This window comes from Brachypodium distachyon, chromosome 1 (genome assembly GCF_000005505.3).
Source record: "Brachypodium distachyon strain Bd21 chromosome 1, Brachypodium_distachyon_v3.0, whole genome shotgun sequence".
NCBI classification, from domain to species: Eukaryota; Viridiplantae; Streptophyta; class Magnoliopsida; order Poales; family Poaceae; genus Brachypodium; species Brachypodium distachyon.
In genome coordinates, this window is record NC_016131.3 from 58,895,318 (window position 1) to 58,920,450 (window position 25,133).

Below are 25,133 nucleotides of genomic sequence, written 5' to 3' on the forward strand. Positions count from 1 at the left end.
CTCGGGTAATAGTGGGTGGGCTGAAACGCTGGTGTTAACATTCTCATGGGCTTAAGGCGGCAGATGTGTTGTTTAAAATTAATATATCTCTTGATGAAAACCAGAGGTACTTTTCAATCCTTTCCTTTCGTGTTAACAGCCAACAAAATATACCTGCGTTGGCAACCTGAAAAATTCAGTGTCAGTGCAAAAAATCGCACAAAAAGGAAAGGGTTCCATCAATAGATATTTTGTTGGCTGACATTTCTTGGATGGCATCTGCACCAGAAGATGCACACTCCTCGTACGACTGAATAGAACAGGTCATTCGCAGGTAAACCTACAAAAACGTTGTGTGTCAAATAAGTCGAAAGCAGATTTTGTCCACCCGAGTCAATCCACACCAATGGAAGTTGAGATATTTTAAGAAGAAAAAAATATCATGAACTCATGATCTCCTAAAAGAATTTATCAAAATATAATAATTACGTGCTAGTGCTACGGACAGAACTAAACAAAAAAGACACAAGTGAACAGTACACGCTACTATTCATTTATCTGTTTCCTTTGTACCGTGTACAAATCATATTTGTTATAGAGATCTGCCATTGCACATTACATATAGTGTGCCGTTGTACAAAACATTACACAAGCAGTGCACGCCATTCCCCCGAAAAAAGTTGCAACTTATCTCGTCTTCGTCGCAGAAAGAACTTATCTCTTGTCTTTTTATACCAGGTACAAATAGCCATATTTTTTATGAAAATTTCTCCATGTACATTATACAGTATATAGCAGTATCTATACCTATGATTTTTCTTTGCCAGTGTACATTACATAGAACAACAACGAGGTGCTGAGCAAGCACCAAAAATACATTGTGTGTTTTCGGCCCGAAAAGAAAAATGAACTACATGGTAACCTGAAAAATTCACTGTTAGTACCAAAAAGTCGGGAAAGGTTTGCATCTATTGAAGAGATATTTATGTGCCGCCTGTCTTTCCTTAGACAACACAAAAAATCTTGGCCTTTTACACCCCGAAGATGCACACTTCATGTACGGAGTGAATAGAACTGGTCAGATAAACCTACAAAAACGTCGCATGTCAAAGTCTGAAGCAGATTTCCTTCCTCCGGGTCCATCCACACCTATGAAAGTTATGACATTTAAACAAAAATTCATGCATGCGTATCAATAATACTACAAAGTTGGTGCGAAAATATGTGTTCCATAAATATAAAATAAATAAATGGATGCAGCATGTATAGTTAATACTTCAAACCGTCAGTCGTATTTTCTAACCAAAGGTTACAATTATACTTGTTATACCGCATATATATACACATGACTTACTTATTCAGAAATACTCACACATTTTTAAGTGAAAAGAAAGCACATGTATTCTGAACATAGGGTACGAAATGGACCTGACTTGATAGACTCATTGACACTTACCTCTTGTCTTTTTATACCGGGTACAAATAATCATAATATTTTATGAAAAATTCTTGGTACACATTATATAGCAGTATCTATATCTATGATTTTTTTCCGGCATACATTGCATACTACATCAATGAGGTGCTGACCAAGCACGAAAAAGATGTGTACCTTGTAGCATCCTCAGGTGGTGCAGTGCAAATTAAGGCCCATGAAAAGGTTTTTTTCTTCATTTATAGTCTAATAGTCGTGTTTCAAATCAAACATATATGTTTAGCCATAGAAAAGAACATGTATAAGTTAAGTAAAACATATGTAGTACCTATGATGAATGGACAACCTGAGTCGAGGGCGAGAGCTAGATAAGTTGCAACATTCACATACACTGGCTAGCTATCTTGACGCTTGATATCCATGTGATATGTCTGTTCTTGTTGCATATATGTGTGGAAAATGACGGACCAATCAATTCTCCTGGATGAAAATTCAACAAAAAGAACAGACGCTTTAGCTCTACGTGCAATCTATTAAATAGGCAAGCAAAATATAGTCAGAAAACAAATATCAGCTTATTGGTCTAGAGCCACAAGTATAAATGATGAATCATGTATCTCACTTGCCAAAAAAGGTGATCTTGACGGCTCGACCACGAGTTTTCACATGTTCCACAGAAAAAACGTACTCAGATATCACGATTGAAGATTATGCGTGTGATTTTTCTCAACTTAATTTAGCTGAATTATGTCCTCTCACATGCCAAAAAGGTGATCTCGACGGCTCGACCTTGAAAGGGTTGAAAGATTCATCTCTTTTCACATGTTCCATGGAAAGAACCTAGCTACGTAGTAGCAATGCTTTAGAATTATCAAAACTGGAGATTATCCTTGTGATTTTTTATTCTCAATTTCATTAAGCTGAATAGTAACTTTTAAGAAATATTTCATTTAACAGACTGCACGTTTTCCATGCACCTGACATGCGTGTGTGTACACACTAGCACGCTTGACCAGTACGTTTGTGGCAACTAATAACGTAATCAGGCTAATACCCCCTGTGCTGTGCAGATATTTGCATGTATATATAAATAGGCAGCTAGGCTATAGCTATTCTCATCCATAGTGTATGAAACCAAACCTAGCAAATCAGAGCTTGCGTAACTTACTCAAGTTAAGCTAGCTAGCGTGTCTACGATTAATGGCGGCGCCGTTGTTAGATGCTTGTGGGGCAAGTGCTGTGTGCTCCACGGAGCATAATTTGCCGGCGGCAGCCGTGTTGCACCGTCGCCTGGCGCAAGCCAACTATGAGCCCAAAACCTGGGACTACGACTCTATTTGCTCCATGCATCTGCATGGCCAAAATAAGGTATACTGCATATATATGCATATTCATTCATGAAATAATCTCAGTGAACTACTAATGCATGGCATGGCATGCATCATGCATGTTTGAGAAACCGGTCAGTGATCAGTTAGTTTAAATATATGTAGGTGCAGCCTAGCAAAGAAAGCTCACTATTCCAGCTAGCGAGCTTGAAGCAGATAGTGAGGCAGCTTCTGTTGCTAGAGGAGGAAGAAGATGGGCTGCCTAATAAGCTGAGGATCATCGACCAACTACAGAGCCTGGGTGTGGCTTACCATTTTGAGGAGGAGATCAAAAGCATCCTCACCTCCATGCATGTCCATGATGCACACCTTCAACTGGAGCATGACCTCTCTTCAACCGCGCTGCTGTTCAAATTGCTCAGAGCACATGGAATTCCTGCATCAACAGGTGATTAATTAATAATTAGTTAGAGAAACGAACTCAATCCATTGTTTTTGCTAGGTAGATATATAGTATAATTAATTAACAAAGAGCAGTTAGAGAAATGAACTCCATCAACAGGTGATTGAGGATGACTAACACCCACACTGCATGTTCTTTCTATTTTCAAAAGTTCAAAAGGCATGGGTCTAAAACATCCTCGCACATAGATATCAGAATGGACTGCGCGCCTGTAAATTTTAATCAGAAAATATATTGACATGCAGTATTAGGCATAAAAATATCAAGAACGAGGAGCTAAAATGTAAAAGGCAACTTTAGTTGCATTTTCCTTTGCACAGGTCACAGAAATGTAAATTTTCCAACAAAACTTTAAATCTGCACATAATAATTAGTCTTTTAGATGTGTGATTTACTGATTGACAGATCAGTTTTAGCTAGGTATAGGTGCTTCCAGGGGCCTTCGCACTTTAATTTGAGTATAAAATTAATGATGTGCTTTTGTTTTAACTTGTAGATATGTTGAGTGCATTCTTCACGAACGACAATGGTGGTTTGGATGCTGCTGACAATATTAATCTCATGAGGGATGACAACGATGACACCATTGATGGATTGGTGGCACTGTATGAAGCTTCATACCTGGCCTTCCCAGGAGAGGCCATGCTCAACACAGCAAGAGCATTCGCCATTGATCGCCTACAACAACAGATGATGCCATCGTCCATGGTGGGAGGATCATACTTCCAAGAAGACCTCCCCTTGCACTGGAGAGCTCCCAGGCTGCAGGCGATACGGTCGCTCAAACATCACCGCAGCGATTGCAGCGGCGATGAGATCGCTTCGTGCATTATGCAGTTGGCGGCAGAGGACTTCGACAGGGTGCAGGCGGTGCACCAGTCAGAGCTGGTGGAGTTGACGAGGTGGTGGAAGGAGACGAAGCTGGGGGAGAAGCTGCCGCTGTCGGCAAGGGACCGGCTGGTGGAGTGCTTCTTCTGCGCCACCTGCATCGCGCCGGAGCCCCGCCACGCCGGATGCCGCGATGTGCTCGCCAAGGTGGGCTCCCTCATCGTCCACCTCGACGACATCTACGACGTCTATGGCACGATTGACGAGCTCGCCACATTCACTGACGCCATCGCCGGCAATTGGGACGACGATGACGATGCAACAGCGCTGCTGCCGGAGTACATGCAGGCCATGCTCTCAGTCATCCGATCGACGTCGATGGCGGCAGCAGATCGCGTGCTCAGGGAGCACGGCCACGATGTGCTACCAGTCTACAAGAAAGCAGTACGTGATTGATTGATTTGTTTAGAATAATTCATGGTGAATTGATTGATTAATTGACATGCTGCATGGATGCAGTGGCATGAACTGTGTGAGGCATTCATGGTGGAGGCCAAATGGCAGCACGAGAAGGTGATACCAGGCTTGGACGAGTACCTGGAGAACGGATGGGTCACCTCCACAGGGCCTCTCCTCCTGCTCCACGCCCTTACCATGCTCCCATCATCCAACCAGCAGGAGCAGCAGAGGGTAGATTCATGGCTGCGCGATGACGGTAAGGTGGTGTACCCGAGGCTGGTGGAGCTATGTTCAAGGATCTTTCGGCTCTGCAACGACTGTGCAACGCACGAGGCCGAGTCAGAGCGGGGCGAGGGACCGTCGTCCATCGCCTGCTTCATGTCAGAGAGCAGTGGCGGCGGTGTGAGCAAAGAGGAGGCCTGTGGAGCAGTGGCAGATGCCATCGCCGTGATCTGGAAGGAGGTGAACAGGGAACTGCTCACTGGTAGTGTGGACGCAGGCATCATGTGTGTGAACCTGGCACGGGTGATCCAGTGCATCTACCACGACGGCGACGGCATCACCTCGCCGACGGACAGCCGGAAGAAGCTCATCAAGGACCTGCTCTTCACTCCAATCAGGACATTATTGTGATGTCGACAGTGTAACGGCCACACAGGAAGGCATGGATGATGGAGTTGGTGTGGATGTATGACCTCCATTTCTTCCTTCTTGGTAGGAGCCACACAAAAGCACATGGCGGAAACACCTGGACAAGCTAGCACTTGTAGCATATATAATAAGATGGCAACAACATCCATAAATTATATAGGCACATGCATGTAATGGGACACGATAATGTACTTATCAAATCTGCAAACGTTGCCTCAAACTATAACCAGGACACATATATCCAACAAGATGATATTAGCATCTCAACCACCATCAACATCACCAGTGCAAACAAACAGTCCGTTCTGAACCAGCAGAACTGCTGCAGCAAACACATCGCAAGCTTAAACATTACCAAGTTTTAAATGCAGGACATCAATCTATGAGTTGCAAAAATGTGATAGCCATGGCCATAGCATCATAACATAGCAAAGTTCATGTAATACATGGAAAAGTTTTCAACATGTTGAGTTACTACCTTTGTTCTTCCACCAAGACTGTAAAAATCAGTTATCTCTGTTTTTTCCCACCAAAACCAACGTTCCAGGCATTGCAAGGAATTTGTGTGATGTATGGCCGCGTGCATGACAATAAGAGGAGAAACACAAAGACAACGACAGCTTTTTCCAAAAGAAAAATCTCCACCGAACAGTGGAAAAGATAGAGGAGTATGCCATTGGGTTCAGCTCTATTAGATATAGTGTAATCTTCTAGTAATAAGCAATCATAAAGACTAATCTAACGAAGATTTGGGGGATTTCCATTGGGTTCCTGAATCCAGTTAGTGTATAGCAGCTCCGCCCCTGCCACCAAAAGTGTTGCTCCAGACATCTCAAGGATTTGTGCAACAAAAGGGAAAACACGACAACACACAAGCTATTTTCGGAAAAATCAAGTCCTTGAGTTTATGTGACAAGAATTCAGCTGTACCTTGCAACTGAGATGTTCCCTGAGCTGGCATCCTCACTGCACAAAGGATAAATTCATTTACATAGCTATATGGGAACAAAATAAAAATGCAGAAGAAGAAACATCATTCCCTGGTGCTCGTCACAAATGAGACCTACCTGTACTGGGGTCTCCTGTGCTTGCTGCTGTCCGTAATATGGATATCCTGGATGGCCTGTGTAACCAAGCATGTCAGGATTCTCAGGATGCGAATCATAACCAGGATGGGAATCAACCCACCACTAGTCATGGACTAATTCACCATGTCGTGCCAACATTATAGGATGTACACCCAGCACACCAGCTCCACAGCCATATATACTGCTAAAGCACTGGAATTTCAAAAAGAAAGCGCTAAATCCAGCATTAAGACATGCATAAGCTTTAAGAATTCCAAACATGGTGAAAATGAACCCCTAAAGAGATATTTCCATATTAAGGACATATAGAACTTGAACTGCAAACACTACTTATACGATAGCCATACCGCTCCTTGTTGGTAGCTGGTCCGACAGACATGGGCCTAGAAGAACAGCATGCTCCATTCATTTCAGTCATCAAGAAAGACAAAATGGAATGGGGCTTAGCCCGGTTTGAAATATGGCCTGATTTAGGCGAAAATGTTCACAGTGTACAATTCACCATCAGTAGAGCACGGGTGACGGAAAATGTAATGCAGCGAGACTCCTCCGCCTTTGGAAAAAAAAAATGAGACCATACCCTAACAATACAGAAAAGTACGCGTCCTGTGATCCTGGTGTTCCGACGAAATTCAGGTGGGAGAAGGGGAGGGGTTGGGATCAGATGATTTACCTCGGGTAAGCTGGTGAAGCAGCTCGTTCATCCAGGCGAAGCGAGAAGGCCGTCGATCCAGAGCGACCCCGTTCATCCCCGTCCGTACCCGCGCCGCCTGCTGCTGCGAGCCATGGTAGTGGTAGGGCGGCGCCATGGCCCGGTTGTTGGGAGGCGCCATGGTGGGAGGGCGGGCAGGATCAAACCCTAGCGGTTGAATCGAATCATCTCGACGACGGCAAGAGGAGAAGACAGCAGAGGAGATTCATCAGGAGTTTTGGGGGTTTGGAATTTGGAGCTCCTTCTCGTTCTTGTCTCGTTTGGTGGTGGAAGAATGGAACCGGTCCACCAGCTTGTGTATGAACCAGGCCCACCACGTATTATTATTTTTGGCTTCTAAAAAAATTCTTAAACGAAGCACTTTTTTTATGCACGTGTCATTTTTTGTGTGGCTAAATCACGTTGCGTTAATGTAAAACGTAAACACCAAAATTAAATTTTAACAAGTTCTTGCACTTTTTGTACTAAGTTCTAACAGTATGTAGGGGTAGTATATTTTTATTGACAAAAACGATGACAAAACATTAATTTTACGTGCTGAAAGACCTGAATAAGCTAGCTGTAACAACGCAGATAATATGGCGACAACATCTACAAGAGCACTTTTCAACCCTGCAATGCAAAACACAGACCTGTACATACACCCAACGAGATGATTATTACCATCTCGACCACCATCAACATCACCAGTGCACACTGTCATTCTAAACCAGTCAGACTGCTAGAGCAAACACATTACAAAGCTTAAAACTTAGCATGATAGCATGCCAGAGTTGGAAAATGTGCTAGCGATGGCCATAGTAGCATCACAGCATACCAGACTTCATGTAATACATGGGAACTTTCTCAACATTTTTTGAGTTACTGCGTGAGTTACTGCCTGTGTTCTTCCACCAAAACTGCAAGGAATCAGTTATCTCTGTTTTCCCCACCAAAACCGACGTTGCAGGCATCTCAAAGGAATTTGTGTGGCGGCACACGTACAGCGGGGTGCACAACCATAAAAAGGAGAAACATGATAACAAAAACAGCTACTTCCGAAAGAAAAATCTTTGCCAAAACTGCCGTTCCAGGCATCTCGAGGATTTGTGCGACAAAAGGAGAAACACGGCAAAACAGAGGCTATTTTCCGAGAAAACTAAGTCCTCTTGAGTTTACGCGACAAGAATTCTGCTGCACCTTACGACCGAGATGTTCCCTGCGCTGGCGTCCTCACTGCACAAATGCCGGAGTCATTTACTTACGCTAGAAACATAGAGAAACAAAAAAAGAATGGGAAAGACAAAATGGAATTCACCGGTCCTTGTCACAAATGAAACCTACCTGTACTGAGGTCTCCTGTGCTTGCTGCTGTGGGTAATGTGGATATTCTGGATGGCCTGTGTAACCATGCATCTTAGGATCCTCAGGATGCGAACGATAACCAGGTCCAGAGCCTTGGCGCTCACCATTCCATTGATTCTGATCATGTTTCTGATGGAAGAGTATGCATGAATAAAACTCAAAACGATTTGGCCATCAAAACAAGAAAGTAGAAGATAAGCAAGATGCAAAAGCCACCTGCTTGTGGTAAAGGGAACGGCCCCAGCTAATCCTTATGGTATTATCTCCCAGAAGGCTTCCATTTAGAATTCTCATAGCCTCCTCAGCTGATGCCCTGCAAAGACATAGAATTCATGATTCAGTCTATTCCTAGTGAGAACTGGGGTACATTAGAGAGCGTATGGCGGACCAATTAAAAACTGCACAATATATCTACAGTTTCGTAGTCTTGCACACACCTATCCGATATTAGTTGGAATTTTGCAAACACACACAATGCTGCTGCGAGTTGGAGACTTTAATGCCCGAGTTCCTTTTAATGAATGTATTCAAATGTAATCATGAGGCATTTTTCATACCATTGATCTGCAAGTTGGTAGGCACAAAAATATGCTGAACAGACTTTGTGATGACTAAAAACGATACCTGTTCAAATATGTCACGAAGCCGCATTTCTTCCCCGCTATTACCTTGACCTCAGTAAGTTCTCCATACGGACTAAAGGCTTTCTTTAGATCCTCATCAGTCACAATTCGATCAAGACCACCAACAAATAGCTGCAAGCCATGAACCCATCATCGGATTAAATGTCCATAGATGTGTCTCCTATTAAAAGGTAAAACCATGCACTCACTCTTGTATTGTTTGAATCAGAATCAGAATATTTCCCTGCCACTGTCCAATGTGTATAAGGACCTACAAAAACAAAACATGTGGTAAAATATTACTGATGCCGACATTGCTGAAATTTGTATGGTACAACCGATATAACAATTACTAGCTGTATTTGAATTTCTCATCCATCGGTACATGAGAATCCGCCCGCCACTAGTCATGGATTCATTCACCACGACGTGCCAACATTATAGGATGTATACCCAGCACACCAGCTACTTCACATCAATATATATTGCTAAAACATTGAATTTTCAAAAAGAAAGAGCTGAATCAAGCATTAAGACAATTAACAAATGTTTTTGCAATAGACCACAGTAGGCCTCATGCAGCTGAATTAAATCTCTTGCAGGTAAAACAATGTGTGTGGCATGCAACTTGAACAGCATCAAAGAGTGCATCACTGACGACGATGTAGCAGAGTCACGTGAACTGGTACCTACCAATACATGGACAAAGTCCATGAAAAAATGTGCGCATAATTCAACGACTGGATAACGGGAGGCTACGCTCCACGCAAGCAATGTAAGACACAGGTGCCCTACTGGGATAACATGGTGTGGACGATTAACAGAATTATTGTACTTCACTGAAGAACAGGGGGGAGGGGGCAAGCACAGGGAATTCAATCTGAGAGGCATAACTTATGCGCAAACTTTGAGAATTGCAAACATGCTGTAAATGAGGCCCTAGCAAGAGATTTGCAATATAATAAGGGGAAAGAGAAAGCAGTTAGTCAAAACTCAAAGCTTGGCAGCTACAGATATTGAACCGCAAACAAATTATTCAGTTGGTCATACCGGCCATTTTGGTAGCAGGTCCGACACGCATAGGCCTAGTAGAACAGTATGCTCCATTCATTTCAGTCATTGCTTGTCTGCGTTCATTGACATCTCCAAACACAACAAACCCATAGCCCTTTGAGCGGCCATTGAAATGATCCCATGCAATTTTTGCATGCTTAACTGATGGATAGCGACTCTTGAACACATGGTGCAGCATGAAGTCAGTCACATCAAAGGCCAAATCTCCAACATATATGTTATGACCGTCGTCATCACGCTTCTGAACAGGATAATTAGTGACCCAGCTGAGCCTGAAATCTCTGTCGGCATTAGGCATCTTCTGGCCGTTGTAGCTCTGAAGGATTTGATCAGCAGTAGCATGGTCGGCGAAGTTAAGATAACCAAAACACTCAGATTTTCCGGTCTCCTTGTTCCGCTTTACCACTGCTGACAGAAGCTGCATCGAACACAGACGGTGAGGACTGAGGACACACATAAATTTTGAGATGAATTGTGACAACTGGACAAGGATGAATATAAATTGTCTCTGATGCTATTCGATTGGTAAAGGGAGAGCATTGGTGCTAATATATGGCCTGATTTAGGGTGGCAACTGAAACATGACAGACCACAGATAAAGTAAGGAGCTAAAAATAGGCACCGTGTACAATTCATCATCTGTAGAGCATGCGTGACACATATTACTGAATGCAGGGAGACCATATCCTTCCTCCAAAAAAGTGAAACTATATATACTCTAATGCAGAGAACACCCGCTGCAATCCAGGCGTTTTGCGCGCATTTCAGTGGAATTCAGCAGAAGAAAAAAATGTACGGAATAGGCAGTGACACAAAATCTAGTGCAGTGGCCATCACAGTCATGGTATAGTGAAATCTAACGGCAGTGGTAAACAAGGCATGAATGCGAGTTGATAAAAGGAGGGTCATTGGGCAACATATAGCAAGCACGGGCAGTACGTAGGAGGAAGGGGAGGGGGACGAGTTACCTCGGGCGAGCGGGTGAAGCAGCTGCGGAGGTATTCCTCGTTCATCCAGTCGAGAAGGCCGCCGATCCTGAGTGACCTCGGCTGTTGTTCCCCGGACCCGGCCACTCCGCCGCCTTCGCCCTCGGCGGCCGGCGCTGCCTCCTCCTCCTGCTGCTGTGACTGTGGCTGTGGCTCCGGGCCGTGGTAGTGGTAGGGCGGCGCCATGGCCCAGTTCTTGGGAGTCGCCATGGTGGGGAGGGAGCGAGGGCAGGAGGAAACAAACCCTAGAATTCGAAGTGGCGAGACGGCAGAGAGGAGAAAGCAGAGGGAGAGAAGACGAGAGCACACGTTCGATCAGGGAGGGAGGGGTTTAGGAGCATCTCGTCTCCTTCTCTCTCCTACGTGGGCTTCGTGGAACCGGTCCACCAGCCTGGATATGCCCCAGCCCACCACGTCAGCTAGAATGTGCGGACACGATCCAAAATGGGCCGTGAATTTGGCCCATTCTCACTGTCAGCACGGATTTTGTGTCCTCTTTTTTCTTACAGCTCCTGCTTCCTCGGTCCATCAAGGAAACTTTAACTAAATTTGAATTTGAATAGACCTATACATTAAGTTATGTTTAAATATTTTTAAATTTTGACAAACTTGAGACATCTTTTGTTGAACGGAGTGAATATTGTGTTTTTAGTTTGAATTCTGGAATTTTGTAGCACAACAAATGTGTTGTGTTGATGCTTCTTCTACGGCCTCGGTTATTTTCAATATTTTTTTGGATGCATTGAAACTGCGTGCACTTCTCGGCCGCCGCCGGACGACTTCCTGTCTTTCTTTCCAAACAAGTTCCTGCGATCTTCAAATTAACAATGTTTTTTTACTGTTAAACAATTGCTTTGATTTTGATTTAAAGGCACGCAAGTGGTTGCGTCCATTGGTCATCCGCTGACTCCCATGGCAATTGCCTTTGCCTGTCCGCTCGCTCCCCGCCGTGAAGCATCAACTGACACGCCTGGCCCACCGGGCATGAAGGAATGCGGGCCATCTCTGTCAGAGACCCGACCGCCTGCTGGTAAATGCGAGCACGATCTAACTGACGGTGGATAACCGCCGGAATTGACTGCGGGGGGGCGCGTGGGTCCCGCCCGTCAGCGAGGAGGGGACATGGTGGCAAGGCGTATTGAAGCGTATTCAATTCCGGTATTGAATTCCCCAGCACCCTACAAGTTCCCCCCATCTTTTCCTTGCGTGCACACCAAGAGATGCACCCTTACAAATGATTCTTGCTCAAAACTCACGTGGTACGACGATCGATCTTTGATCCCTATCTTGTATGAACATGTGTGTTAACCTTCCATTCTCATTGCTTCACAAGAAGAGCTTAGGCATTTTTCTAATTTTTGTCAGAGGATATAGTAAAGTGTATTAAAAATGTCTTTTTTTTTAAATCCAATAAATATGATTATAATTTTTGTCAGCTTTTCTAGCGGGTCTTTGAAGGAAGTATGTCATGTGAACAAAATGACCAACCCCTTGTTGGCACAGAATCAGGACACCTTCTCGTAGATCGGTGCTCCAGATGGTCCATGTCAAGGTAGACCATAAGCAATCTACATCATGCGAAATACCCGCGAAGGAATGGTATCGTCACATTTTCTAGAACGAGAAGTGGATTTATTAGGGGTGGCCCATCTCGCGTACGAACACATCATCCAATAGGACCAGGTCTTCGGCAGCTCGACATAGAGCGTAGCATATGCTTCCAATCTATACACCTGTGAAATTTCGGGGGGTTTGGCATGTTTCACCTCATAGCATGACGGTTTCATCTATAAATACATATTATTTATTTTTAACAAAACGACAATGCTCCAGTCGGTCACTCGGAAAAGAAAGAAAAAACTTATGGCAAAGTTGATCTTACATGCATGTCTTACGAGTTACGAACGGGTCTACCGTATTAATCGGCTTACAGCCTGTGGTACTAATACCATTTACAGAATTTATGGACAACATAATTTCTAGCAGTACAACAGCTAGTGGAGTATAGTAGTAGCATTATGTTTAGTAGGAGTAGTAATATTTCCCCATATGTGAATAATTAGAAAGAAATGGCGATGTAATAAAAGGATCATAACTGGGGTACCCGTAGCAGTTAGTAACGCTTCCCGAGGTGTCCACTTTCTCCACTCCCCTTTCTTTCTTCTCCAGCCAGCAGCGGCAGCTCCTCTCTGCTCTTCTTCTTCCTCCTCCCTCCCTCGTCGCTGCTGCAGCCGCTTCCGCCCCCCGCTGCTCCCTGCCGCTGCCGGATGGGGCCCGCCGGCCGGCTCCTCGGCGCAGCCGCTCTCCTCTCCTGCCTCTGTGAGTACTAGCAGCTCATCCGCTGCCTAGCTAGCTTCTGATTCTTCCCACCTTTTTCCGCAAATTGTTTCAGTGCGCCCAGCCGCCGGGCTATGGATGCTTGGTTTCCAGCTTCGGCTGCATTCTCCGTGCTGGGTTCTCGGTTTTGATCTGTAGCTGCAGGGATTTTATCTGGGATTCTTCCAGTTTCAGAGACAGGAAAAAGCGACTGATTTGCGCTGCCAATTTTGTCAATGTGCAGGTTTACATGGGCTGCTGGGGAATTCCGGCCCCGCGTTTGCTCAGGGCCGGCCGGCGCTCCACTGGATCGACCACGCGGAAGAAGAAGACGGCGCCGGCGCCGGCGGCCTCATGCCGCAGCTCTCGCCGGCTGGCTCTCCCAAGCCTTTCGTCCCCTTCCTCGCGCCTACCCCTCTCGCGCCATTCTACAACAACACCACGCCCAAGTTGTCAGGTATAATGAACGAACCCTCTTTACTGCATTTCCATGGGAAGCAATGCAAGATGGATGCAATGCAGTGCAAGTGTACTACTAGTGGCTTCTAGTTTGTCAGTGTCAAGCTGGTGTTAAGGTGTGTGAATTCAGTTTCCTCCCACTCCAAAATGTAGGCAAATGCTCGCTGAACTTCAGCGCCATCGATGGCTTGATGACCACCACGGCCGTCGATTGCTTCGCCTCATTCGCGCCGCTCCTGGCCAATGTCATCTGCTGCCCCCAGCTCCAGGCCACCATCACCATCCTGATGGGGCAGTCGAGCAAGCAGACGGGCTCCCTCGCATTGGATCCCACCGCTGCCAACTACTGCCTCTCGGATGTCCAGCAGCTGCTCTTGAGCCAGGGAGCGAGCGATAATCTCCACAGCATTTGCTCGGTTCACCTCTCCAACGTCACCGAGGGATCGTGCCCCGTTAGCAGCGTTGATGCGTTTGAGAGCGCCGTCGACTCATCGAAGCTCCTCGAGGCCTGTCAGAAGGTGGATCCTGTCAATGAGTGCTGCACCCAGACATGCCAGACCGCTATAAACGATGCTGCCCAGAAGATCTCTGCCAAGGAGGGCGCCGTGTTGAAAAGCTACAATGGGAGTACCAAAGTCGACAGTTGCAGGAATGTTGTGCTGAGATGGTTAGCCAGCAGGCTTGAGCCGTCATCCGCGACAAAAATGCTGAGGCAGATATCAAACTGCAATGTCAACGGAGGTATATTCAGACTAACAAATTGTTTAAATGTGCACTATTGTGTGATCAGCGAGTACATCTTACTCTTAGAATGACTACATACATAGACCGTCCTTCTGATCTGCTAGATTGTTTATAGAATTAATCATTCTTAGATTAGTTTTTATTTAATCCCTTTTTAAAGTGAATAGTAAAAATGCCCCTTGCTGTCAGAGATCCTGGACAGAATATTGAAAACTATATTGATGTTGAATAGCATTAGCATTGACTTGTCACTGTGCCATTACCTCTTTACCAGGAAGATTTAACTTACTCAAGTTTTCATGATGTCATCAAATATTCTTTACATGGGTGCTCAAATTTTTTGTTTGACCGACTGGATCGTTGGAATGCTTTGCTAGTATGTGAAGTTAGGCATATAACTCAGTAGGAGCCTGAGTTTTTCTCTTCAATGTTCATGTTAGCAATATGTGCAGGTTCTCACAATGTGATGGGCCATTGACACTAAGGTTTTGGGTATGATAGAGCTCAAACAGATCAATTATATGAAAACAATAAAAACTAGTGCAGTAGTACATAAGAATAGTCATGAATGTATATTTGATAGATTACAAAAGTTTGTTGTATAATTGCCATGAACAGGTGAAATACCTGGACATTTGTATTTATTCTTAAAGAACTTCTAAATTTTGTCTACATACCTTACTACATTGATTTCTGTTCGCTGCTAGTAACGTTCATGCTGAGGATATTTTTTCTTCATTTCAACCTTCCAGTTTGTCCGTTAAGCTTTCCAGACACAAGTAAGGTGGCAAAAGAGTGTAGTGGTACAATCAAGAACAGTACTGTATGTTGCAAGGCAATGGAAAGTTATGTGACTCACTTGCAAAAGCAAAGTTTCATAACAAATTTGCAAGCTTTAGATTGTGCCTCATTCCTTGGGAAGAAATTGCAAATGATGAATGTCAGCATGAATGTCTACAGCTCATGCCAAACAAGTTTGAAGGATTTTTCACTTCAAGGTAAGTTAGACAGTATCATTCATTTCTTTATGTTCATTATAATCACATTTTAGTTTCCATCTTATGTATTCTTGACAACTGGATTGATGAGTTTTGTTTCTTCCATTCATGTGCGTTTGACTGGCTTCCCAACGATTTGGCAAACAGTTGGATCTCAAGGTAATTTAACATTTTCAAGTTTTTATATCTTTTGCCTAGTGTATTTTGCCTACTGTTAGTGTGCCTTTTCACGTTCTCCGAAACATATAAATGATTTCGATTTTTCTCATGACATACCACGTTGTGATTTTAATTTTATTAATGCTTCAAGAAACCAAGTAAATTTAGATATTTGCTGGCCCATAACCAATACAAGTCTCCGCTGCCTAATTTTGCAGTGAAACATTACTTATTTGATGTGCATTTAGTTACATTAAATTTCGCAGCATTAAACTTGCAAAACTGTATGACAATAGATTTTAGATATTCATTGGTGCTGATTCGTTCTCTGTGACTGGGTACAGGATCTGGATGCCTTCTTCCTAGTATGCAAAACTGTATGAAAATAGATTTTAGATATTCATTGGTGGTGCTGATTTGTTCTCTGTGATTGGATACAGAATCTGGATGCCTTCTTCCTAGTATGCCCTCTGATGCATCCTTTGACCCTTCTTCTGGGATTAGTTTCACATGTGATCTGAATGACAACATCGCTGCCCCATGGCCATCTTCTTTGCAAGCATCGATTTCGTCATGCAATAAATGTATGTTATCTCCTTGAGGCGCTTATTCCAATTAGCTGTTATATTGACATGATGTACACACTAGATCTTTTCTGATCATTTCTAAAAAATGTATTATTCAGCAGAGAAGTCTACAAGTTATGAGCTTGCAAATTGAAACCTTCTACCTAACTCTGCTGCAGTAGTTCTTTGAAAAGACTCTGCTGTAGTAATCTATTGCCCTTTTACTGAAACAATGTTGTATAGGCGGGTTAATTTTCGCGGTTATTAAATTGCTTGTACCGAATACAACTTTAATCCTACTTTCTGAAGTTCTGTGTTACGAACAGTTGGGCTAAGTAGCTGTGAGTTGTGACAATTGGAGCATCTTAAATATGCCTTTACAGTTGCAATGTGTCACAAGCTTCCTGCGGTGTCTGTTGCTTTTATTTATGTTAGGCTCTCACTTTACTTTTGGTCATTTTGTCTTCAGCTTCTTCTCCCAGTCCTCCTCCTACTCCTATTCCAGAGAGGCCTGCAGCAACATCGGCGCAAAATGGTAAGCTAACTACATGCTGAATGTTTCTCTCCTCATTCTGACGCATCAATATTCGGAACATGTAAATGTTATAATTTATTTTGCAGGCGTCAACCAGAACAGAATGGAGCTGTACCTAGTCATTTGTTTGGGCACCCTTCTTCTTGCTCTTTTACTACAAGTTTAGTGCACTTTAATTTGCGGATTATTCAGATCAAAGAGAGCTGTTCGAATTTTGAACTCCGGAGTTTTTGCTTGGTCATCGCATCAAAGCATCGTAACTGGTAGCTATCAGTGTAATTTGTTGTAAGCTATGAAAATGTTAGCAATATAGTATTCTTAAATTTATTATTCGTTTGTACAGCGAGCAGAGAAGAGAAAATTTAAAATCCTACATTGAAATTGCTGTCTGATGGGTTTCTCACATTATGATGGATTTTTACCATCGGTTAACATTTATATTGTTAATTATTGACTTGCTGATGCCTTGCTCTCATCTCATCTAGTAAATGTGATCGCCTGTCTTGTTGCATACAGACTGGATTGCTGTGTCGGCACCAAGTAATTAATGATAAGTCTACTAGTCTGGATAATCATGCAGAAAAAGATCAATATTGGTTCATTCATTTAAGAGATACCCATGCATGTGCCAGTACAGATAAGCAAGCTCTACAAACAGATAGTGAAAGATTTGCTTTGTTTCTCCATAAACATCATATGGATTGATACAACAGATTGGTCAAGCTGAGATTACAGCAAGCTAGCTAGACACCAGCAACTAAACAAACATGCACACATCTCACTAGATTAAGCAGCATGCATGGACTATTTGTGAACAAGCAGATTAATGGCATGAACAGAGAATTAAAGGGGGGGGACCAAATCAAACAATCAGTCAATGATCAGTTAGTGGAAAGGTAGTACAGTATGATCTGGTTTAATAAATCAGGGCCGGCCATGATCCAAATCTCCTTGTAGCCCACACCACCAACACTTGTCCATCAATCAGCTGATAATTAACACTCTTTTCTTCCTCTTGTACTTTACCATCCTGGGTATAATATTCCCCTGGATTATATGCTAGCAGTAGCTACCTTGGTCACTTCCATCAACAGCACCAACCATATATTATGCTGTGTAATTGACCAGTACATTGCATCTAGGCAAGCTTGGTCATTTCTCATTTCCAGAAGAACATTGGGGAATGGTAGCATGTGCTCTTAAAGGTGGAAGCTATATTTGGTGGTAATTTCTTTTGTTGAGTCTGGCAAAGTAAAATTTTATTTTATCGATTGAGTAAAATTAGAAGAAGAAAGGGAGAGGGAGAGAGGGGTTGAAAGCAAGAAACATGATGAAAATGTGGACCGGAGGAATAATAGTACTCCTAGATGGACAACAAGGTGATGGAGAATCTTAAATAGCAAAGCACAGTCACAGATCATCATCCATGACATGCATGCTCTTTCTGTAGATCTCTCTTGGATTTACCCAAGGAAGAAAATTAATTAGAAAAGGAGGAGGCTTGATCTGTGATCTGTCTGCGTCTTGGTCCCTGTGATGGTCTGCGGCTGCTCACACATGGCATGTGCATGCAGATGAGAATATGAGAAAGAAAGGAAGGAAGGAAGGAAGGGGAAAAAAACAGCCACCAATCATCTCCTTTCTCTTCCTCCATGATCCGGTGATCCCATGAGCCTCCCTTCTTCTTCCTCCTCCGCCTCCGCCGCCGCTCTTCGTCCCCGCCGACGGAGGACGCGCCGCCGTCGCCGCCACAATGCCGCTGCGGGGCTCGTCGGCGCCACGGCCACGGCCAGGGGGCTCGCCGCCGGCCTCTGGAGGCTGCGCCATGCCGAGCGCCAGGCGGCCGTCAGCCGCCATCACCACGGTTGTCCGGTGCGCCGCCTTCCTTCCTCTCTCTCTGGCTCTGGTCGAATGTCTTGTTGTGATCCTCTGATTCTTATTGATTGTTCTTCGTTCAAGTATCTTGGATGATCAAATTACGACTTTGGAATTTGGATATGTTTGTGCATTGCAAGCTTTAGTTAATTTGCTGGGTACATTGCATTTTCGGCCATGGTTGGATGGATGGATAGTTCTTGATCTTTCCTTTCCATAAACAATGGGGTCACTTTTGACCCCCTGACCTGATCCCAAAAAAGCTTAGGTTAGCTTAGGTTCAAGAGTCAAGCTAGCTAGATGTCATTTTATTCACTTCTAGGATCATTTTTACGTCCTTGTGTTTGTCTTGGATTCCCTTAAACAATTGTTCTGTCATATTCTGCTTGAAAAGGTTCAAAAAGTGATTCAGTTAGCATGCTTGTTCGGTAATGAACCACCATTTCCCCCTCCATCGATCAGTTAGCACATATATTATCCCCAAAACAGAGCATCAGGTTGTACAATCTCTCACAACATATATCTAACCCTGAATGCTATGCTCCAAATTTCTAGTAGTATATCCAAATAGGCTCATTGAATCAAGCTAACAATGCATGATCTACGTAACTTGTTTATGGTCAGCATAGCCCCCGATCATACCGACGGAAGGCGGCGGCGGCGAAACTCTGCAATTTTGGAGTTGGGATCCAATGCAGAAACCATTGCATCTTAGACAAGGTATACTGTCTTCTTCTTCTTAATTGGCCTGCCTGCATCGATCATTCATGCAATGCTCGTAAATAAACAATTTCGACAGTTGTAACATGATCGAGCACGTTAATTCCTGAATCAGATGGACGCGTGCGTGGTGGAAATGGAATTACCGGCCTCCTATGAATACGACGCTGGAGCATCTTCTTCCATGGAGAAGGCGACCAAATGGGACCAGCTCCACAACGACCCTCGCAGGCTCCCGGCGCACGCGCACCGCCACGCCACGGCGGCGCTCATGGCTGACGAGCTCGCCAAGGCCCGCGCCCTCATCACCGAGCTGGAGCACGACAAGCGCGCCACGAAAAAGAAGCTGGACCGCTTCCTCCAGAAGCTATCCGAGGAGAAGTCCTCGTGGAAGCGGCGGGCCCGGCGCAAGGTTGCCGCGCTGGAGGAGGAGCTCGCGGCGGAGCGGCGGCACCGGCGGGAACTGGAGGCGGCGAACGCGAGGCTGTCGGAGTCGAAGCTGGAGCAGCGGCGCTCGATGGAGCGGGCGGCGCGGGAGATGATGGAGGAGGAGCGGGCGGAGGTGGAGCTGCTCCGGCGGGAGCTGGCGGCGTTGAGAGAGGAGATGGAGGAGGAGCGGCGGATGCTGCAGATGGCGGAGCTCTGGCGCGAGGAGAGAGTCCAGATGAAGCTCGCCGACGCCAGGGTCGCCTTGGAGCAGAAATACGCGCAGATCAATCGGCTCCAGGCCGAGATGGAGGCCTTCCTCCTCCGCCGCGGCGGGAGCGGCGGCGGAAGCTCGGTGATGCGGGAGGCCAAGTTGCTCGGCGAGACGGCCTCCGTCCGCCATGAACTCGGGTGCAGGAGCCGGAGCCATCGTCCTTCCGATCGGGAGGATGAGGAGGATCGGGTGTTGTTCGAGCATTTTCGCAGGAAGGAAGAGAGCGCCGCTGCTGCTAATGATGGCGGCGGCGGCGCTAGTCCGGCGGCGAGGTCCAATGGTCATTCCGTCAGCCCCGCGACGGACATCTTCTTGGAGAAGCTCGACGACTCTGACGGCGATCATCGGCGGCGGGGTTCCTGTGCTTCGGCTGGGACCAGCGGCAGCAGCAGCGGTTCTCGCTCGTTGCCGGTGGGTGCACAAGGGTCGCCATTGTTGTCCAACGGCAAAGCTGGCCGCCTCGAGCATCGGCATCTTCCAGCCGCCGCCGCCTCGAGCAGCGCTGCTGGGGCCGGGAATGGGAGTGGGAAGAAGAACACGGCGTTGATACAGAGGATCTGGAGGTCGGCCATCAGCGAGAGCCGGAAGCTCAAATCGTCTTCAGATCACAAGGCGGCGGCGGCGACATTGCCGCCGGTTGCGGCGCCGGAGCTGTGCGCTGCTTCGTCATCGGCGGCGATGTCCTCCCCTTACTCCTACTCGCATTCGCAGCAGCAGCAGATAAGAAGCGAACATGATCAGAAACAGAAGCAGAAGCTGAAGCTGAAGCAGATTAGCCTGCAGGAGAAGCTCATGGAGGCCAGAATCGATGACGAGACGAAGCACAACTAAGCTTGATTAATTATCCGGTACATACAGAGACCATTATTCATGACATATATGATCTGATTAAACTTGAACAAACATACATAAATAGGTTAGCTTGTATATCTGCAAATGTTATATAGAGAGGATTTTGATGGTGTATTACCAAACTAAGATTCGATCGATATGTGTGTGTACAAATTCTTCAGTTCAGTTCAGTTCAGAACAAGGGACAAACAACACACGTCCGATACTTTTAGCTGCCGCAACTTACAAAGCTGCCAAATCGATCAACAGGTTTCTTCGATGAATCAATAAAGCCAGACAGTTTTTTGTTGTTGAGAAATAATCGTCATAAAATCCTTCCTTTTCGAGAGAAAGAAAAAAGATTCTGGAGATATGAGTTTCATGGGCCAAAATAGTTCTACCTGTCGGCTCTGGCAGGAAGGTAACTTTCAGCCGATTGGGCCCCCCTAGCACCAAGCAGAGCCCAGGCTAGCTAGCCAGCAACTGAGAATTGTGATCCATGATAATGAGTTCCCAAAGCCCACTAGATGTTGTGCCAATACAAAATGAAGATGACATAGAAGGAGAAAGAGTGCATACGAATAATACTAAAACCAAACATTGTTCAGGGAAAACCAAATTGCAATTCGCACGAGCTGCCCCATAGGCACACAAGTTCACTAGTACAGATTTGCAAGCAACACAATCCAGATAATTGTTTCATACATAATTTTCCTAATCAATTTATTTAACAACCATTTCCTACTCAGGTGCCAATACAGGTTGGCATTATTTGTCCTGACCAGTTTTTCACAGGCAGCTCAGATCTTGTTTTTCACTTGGTTTAACTGCTGCTTCACTTGTTGCCTGCATGCATCAAAGAGAATAGCTCATGTTTTGAACAAGGGAAAGAAAAACTCTACATCAATAATTACATTTTCTTATCAACAAGAGCAAGTCTCATGTTTGTCACTAACTAATAGCAAAACAAAAAAAAATACAAGCAAGAATCAAATCCTGGTTGGTTTTGGTCATCTGTATTACTATTAATAAAGTTGAAACCAAAATTAACCATAAATGCAACCTCAATGTTCTATACCATGTCGCATAAGGTGCTACTTTTGGCCGGTAACAGGCTCAACACAATTTCTTGGATGCATATCCTCTGCCACTAAAACGTTGCCATGTTTTCAATGTACTAATTGCTATCAATTTGACCAAATTCCACCACAATTAGTTAAACAAACCCGAACTGTTGAATTCTCTACTTCCATAACAGTTTTGCTGTCATTTCATAGCAAGGGTTGCGCAAACACAAATTCAGCTCAGCTCAGCACGATTCATGAACTTAATTCTATTGGATTGCCAGGATTTGTTTAATCAACTGATATACATCTTGGACAACACTGTACAGAACAACTCGTATCAATTGCATCACTGTCATCAAGCCTATACATGGCTTCAGAATTAAGTTGCTCTTCAAAGCTCTAGACCCTAGTGAAACCAGAAAGGTAGTACCAACTAATAAGACTAGCTAGATCTTAATTAAACATGGCATTCATACATATATTCGCACATAAAAAAAACACATTACCAGGAGAGAAAGCAAGTTACCTGCAACGTTCCTGAGATTCCTGCAGATCTCACTGGTACGTGCAGAAGGCAGGCATGTAATAGTAGTCCTTCTGGACATCAAGCTCGGCTAGTCCTTGCAGCGTTCCCTTCCTCGTATCAATAGCAAACACCACTTCCAACTTGTCCATGTGGCTGGGCTCGCTTCTTGAAAGAAAGTAAACAACATCGTCATGCATACTTATGGTTGGGTACACCATTGGAAGTTCCTTCAACTTTCGAGGGATCTCGGAGCGGCTCAGCACAGACAGGAAAGAAGGGCATGGGTCGCTGGCATCCAAGGTGACATTTTTACTGTCAAGCTCGCAATCAAGGTGCCAGCTGCCCTCCGACGAACCAACAACCGGCCGCAGTGGCATGCTCCAAGTTGTGGCCTTCCAGCCATCACGGGTGACCACCACCCTGGATTTCCTCGAGTTAAAACTGCGCACCCACTCGACATAGGAGGAAATAACAGGGGTGGTAATATTCAGCTCTCTTGCGGGAGGCATGGAAGGTCACCTCGATGCGCAGACCGGTGCTCGTTTCGCCTGCGGCGACGGTTTCGTTGGGGAGGTCGGCGATGTAGCACCACCTGTCGAGGAGGACCGGGCCGTCGTAGCCGTCGGAATCGGGAAGCGAAGGCGGAATCCACGAGGAAACAGCAGCCATGTCGGTTGAGCCAAGGACGCAAAGGAGACACGGGGGAAGGCGGCGGCGGCGGCGGCGAGAAAAAAAGAGAGGAGAAGGTACTGTACATTAGTTTAATGGGCCAAAATAGTGAAGCAGCAGTACCTGTGGGCTGTAGTGGCAGGAACGTAACTTTCAGATGATTAGGGCCCCTGTCACCAAGCAGAGCCCAGCCCAGGCCAGAAATTGTGATCCATGACAATGAGTTCCCGAAGCCCAGTGTCCACGACGCTTATGCTTGGTCAACAGATACCCGATCGTGCATGTTCTAAAAAAAAAAATCGTGCAAGATCCTTTTTTTTTCTGGTCGTGAAAGATACTACGGAGTAACAAATAGCGGATCGTTCCGTCTATATATACATCCACGGCTGCAAATAGTGTACAGAAGAAAACAAAATGCTTATGCTTGGTCAACAAAATGATAAGTATGCATATATTATACTCTGGCCGCTAGGCGCTAGCTAGCTGAAAGTTACTGTATGAAACTGAAGTGAAGGCTGTCAACCTTTTTGGCGACGGTAACACGCAGTGAACAAGTTTTTTACTCAAGAGATAAATCCAAAGCCATGCTCAGGCTAGCTGGACTCATCGTCTCCAGGTCCAGCCAAGCGGAGCAACTATTCATACGTGTCGATTTCCAATAACGCGAGGCCCAGCACGAGCCCACCACCTCACCGCGTCGTGGGCCCCCGAGACAATGGAATCTTTTGGCTCTGGCCCACCCTACGCACGCACGCACGCACAAAAGCCAAGAGGTAGATCGGGCCCATGCTGTCAGCTTCCCCCGGCCCAATCAATCATCTTGTTCCCGAATTTCTGTTTTTTATTTTTTGGGGGGTCGTCCGGAACCACGGGAAGAACCAGAGCCGTCACACAGTCGTTTGATTGAACGACACTGCAGCTCGAGCTGTATGGATGTTTGTTCCTGAGGGGTCACCATCTGAATATTCACCAAAATATTACCAGTACAGGAAGAAGAAATGATAAGATCCACTGGATCTATATATGTAAAAATGGGTTAAGCTCTCGCTATAATTCAATTCAATTTTGTGTGGTCTACGTCGTCCACCCAATGGCACGGCGGAAGTGATATTATTTTATTGTAATGGTGATTCGGAACAAGAAGATCCGGTCCTTGTGTATACTGCATCTAATCTATGTGATGTGACCCTGCACCACCGTTATTCATTTCTTGCAGTCTTTTTATTTCCGGCTGCTCTAAATTTACTAGCTGGAGTGCTAGCTAACATGTTACGTAGCCGGGAAAAAAGACTACATCCCTGCACACAAAGAAATGAATTGTTTGCCTGCTTCGTACGTATTATCCGTGCCCTGGCTTCAACTGATTCCAAGCTAGCATGGTCTCAAACAGATAAAGGTTTCTCATGTAAAAACTGTGCTTGCTGTGTGTATGTAGGCTTTGCTTAATATTTTTCTGGTTCATCAACTACTGCATATGCATGCCAGACAACAACATAAGCTACTAATCAACTTTAATGTCACATCATGACATGTCCATGATGTTAGCTAGCCTATGGAATCTCAATCACTTATAGTGGATTTTCTTCAATACTTTACATCCGAAATCTTTTATGTGCGCCGCAGGTTCTACAGAATAATCACTGATCATGGCAACAACTTGTGTGTAGAAGCTTCTTTTGGTTTTGCCGGCACAATGATACCAATCCATCATCACTACGTTTTCCAAAGGCCATGGAAAGTGTGTGGACAGCTATATAGCTAGACCCTGTGAGAGCTAGTTGTGGCTGCAAACCTTCCAAAAATCAACATATGCATGATGTTTCCATAATTAATTGTCAGAAAAAACTTGCATACATGTGCCATACACAAAGAGATATTTAAACAAGAGAGGTAGACAAAGGGGCGGGCCGAGAATTTCTGTAGTTGGTATTCAAAATTTGAAGATGTAAATGAGAATTTACAGCCTAAAACCCATGTTTTTGGGACATATAAATTTGG

General features: G+C 44.9%; 4 protein-coding genes and 2 long non-coding RNA genes across 8 annotated transcripts; 3 read left to right on the forward strand and 3 right to left on the reverse strand.

The window, feature by feature from the left end:
• Positions 1 to 685: 685 nt before the first annotated feature.
• LOC104581757 lies at positions 686 to 6,898 on the reverse strand. Of its 2 annotated transcripts, XR_002962085.1 has the most exons (5): positions 6,211 to 6,898; positions 6,074 to 6,109; positions 3,055 to 3,178; positions 1,743 to 1,894; positions 686 to 1,128 (listed from the first exon to the last, which is right to left on the reverse strand). It is a non-coding gene; the product is annotated as an uncharacterized LOC104581757 (long non-coding RNA). The 2 variants fall into 2 exon arrangements; XR_729882.3 differs by lacking the exons at positions 6,074 to 6,109; positions 6,211 to 6,898 and adding an exon at positions 3,827 to 3,964.
• On the forward strand, positions 2,177 to 5,407 carry LOC100839060 (isoprene synthase, chloroplastic). The gene is made up of 4 exons (XM_003561485.4): positions 2,177 to 2,782; positions 2,908 to 3,190; positions 3,702 to 4,477; positions 4,553 to 5,407. The coding sequence occupies exons 1-4, from the start codon at positions 2,615 to 2,617 to the stop codon at positions 5,123 to 5,125; spliced, it is 1,800 nt and encodes a 599-aa protein (XP_003561533.1). The 5' UTR covers positions 2,177 to 2,614; the 3' UTR covers positions 5,126 to 5,407.
• A 635-nt stretch (positions 6,899 to 7,533) lies between the features above and the next one.
• Positions 7,534 to 11,278, reverse strand: LOC100827197 (polyadenylate-binding protein RBP45). Its single transcript, XM_010230181.3, has 7 exons — positions 10,953 to 11,278; positions 9,961 to 10,402; positions 9,120 to 9,181; positions 8,912 to 9,042; positions 8,504 to 8,600; positions 8,267 to 8,416; positions 7,534 to 8,158 (listed from the first exon to the last, which is right to left on the reverse strand). The coding sequence occupies exons 1-7, from the start codon at positions 11,178 to 11,180 to the stop codon at positions 8,156 to 8,158; spliced, it is 1,113 nt and encodes a 370-aa protein (XP_010228483.1). The 5' UTR covers positions 11,181 to 11,278; the 3' UTR covers positions 7,534 to 8,155.
• Positions 11,279 to 13,096: 1,818 nt separating this feature from the next.
• LOC100827510 (uncharacterized GPI-anchored protein At1g61900) lies at positions 13,097 to 17,128 on the forward strand. 2 transcript variants are annotated; one of them, XM_003557662.4, is made up of 8 exons: positions 13,097 to 13,289; positions 13,531 to 13,743; positions 13,899 to 14,486; positions 15,242 to 15,487; positions 15,635 to 15,646; positions 16,087 to 16,230; positions 16,682 to 16,747; positions 16,834 to 17,128. In XM_003557662.4, exons 1-8 carry the CDS (start codon positions 13,238 to 13,240, stop codon positions 16,911 to 16,913), a joined length of 1,401 nt encoding a protein of 466 aa, XP_003557710.2. In that variant the 5' UTR covers positions 13,097 to 13,237; the 3' UTR covers positions 16,914 to 17,128. The 2 variants fall into 2 exon arrangements, with proteins under 2 accessions (XP_003557710.2, XP_024313583.1); XM_024457815.1 differs by lacking the exons at positions 16,682 to 16,747; positions 16,834 to 17,128 and having other exon boundaries at positions 15,991 to 16,124.
• Positions 17,129 to 18,024: 896 nt separating this feature from the next.
• On the forward strand, positions 18,025 to 21,075 carry LOC106866601. The gene is made up of 3 exons (XM_014901982.2): positions 18,025 to 18,619; positions 19,247 to 19,342; positions 19,458 to 21,075. The coding sequence occupies exons 1-3, from the start codon at positions 18,416 to 18,418 to the stop codon at positions 20,871 to 20,873; spliced, it is 1,716 nt and encodes a 571-aa protein (XP_014757468.1). The 5' UTR covers positions 18,025 to 18,415; the 3' UTR covers positions 20,874 to 21,075.
• A 466-nt stretch (positions 21,076 to 21,541) lies between these two features.
• Positions 21,542 to 23,169, reverse strand: LOC112270060. Its single transcript, XR_002962371.1, has 3 exons — positions 22,986 to 23,169; positions 22,467 to 22,886; positions 21,542 to 21,719 (listed from the first exon to the last, which is right to left on the reverse strand). It is a non-coding gene; the product is annotated as an uncharacterized LOC112270060 (long non-coding RNA).
• Positions 23,170 to 25,133: the final 1,964 nt, after the last annotated feature.

What these genes read in the sequence shown, in the direction of transcription:
- LOC100827510 (XM_003557662.4), top strand. Translation starts at nt 13,238, where the DNA reads ATGGGGCCCGCCGGCCGGCTCCTCGGCGCAGCCGCTCTCCTCTCCTGC. An exon ending in AAACTGCAATGTCAACGGAG is followed by an intron (nt 14,487 to 15,241) that starts GTATATTCAGAC and finishes TCAACCTTCCAG; the next exon opens with TTTGTCCGTTAAGCTTTCCA. An exon ending in GATTTCGTCATGCAATAAAT is followed by an intron (nt 16,231 to 16,681) that starts GTATGTTATCTC and finishes TTTTGTCTTCAG; the next exon opens with CTTCTTCTCCCAGTCCTCCT.
- LOC106866601 (XM_014901982.2), top strand. Translation starts at nt 18,416, where the DNA reads ATGAGCCTCCCTTCTTCTTCCTCCTCCGCCTCCGCCGCCGCTCTTCGT. An exon ending in GCCATCACCACGGTTGTCCG is followed by an intron (nt 18,620 to 19,246) that starts GTGCGCCGCCTT and finishes GTTTATGGTCAG; the next exon opens with CATAGCCCCCGATCATACCG. An exon ending in ACCATTGCATCTTAGACAAG is followed by an intron (nt 19,343 to 19,457) that starts GTATACTGTCTT and finishes TTCCTGAATCAG; the next exon opens with ATGGACGCGTGCGTGGTGGA.
- LOC100827197 (XM_010230181.3), bottom strand. Translation starts at nt 11,180, where the DNA reads ATGGCGACTCCCAAGAACTGGGCCATGGCGCCGCCCTACCACTACCAC. An exon ending in GCTTCACCCGCTCGCCCGAG is followed by an intron (nt 10,403 to 10,952) that starts GTAACTCGTCCC and finishes TGTTCGATGCAG; the next exon opens with CTTCTGTCAGCAGTGGTAAA. An exon ending in TTCGTGACATATTTGAACAG is followed by an intron (nt 8,601 to 8,911) that starts GTATCGTTTTTA and finishes ATGTCTTTGCAG; the next exon opens with GGCATCAGCTGAGGAGGCTA.
- LOC100839060 (XM_003561485.4), top strand. Translation starts at nt 2,615, where the DNA reads ATGGCGGCGCCGTTGTTAGATGCTTGTGGGGCAAGTGCTGTGTGCTCC. An exon ending in ATCTGCATGGCCAAAATAAG is followed by an intron (nt 2,783 to 2,907) that starts GTATACTGCATA and finishes AAATATATGTAG; the next exon opens with GTGCAGCCTAGCAAAGAAAG. An exon ending in TGGAATTCCTGCATCAACAG is followed by an intron (nt 3,191 to 3,701) that starts GTGATTAATTAA and finishes TTTAACTTGTAG; the next exon opens with ATATGTTGAGTGCATTCTTC.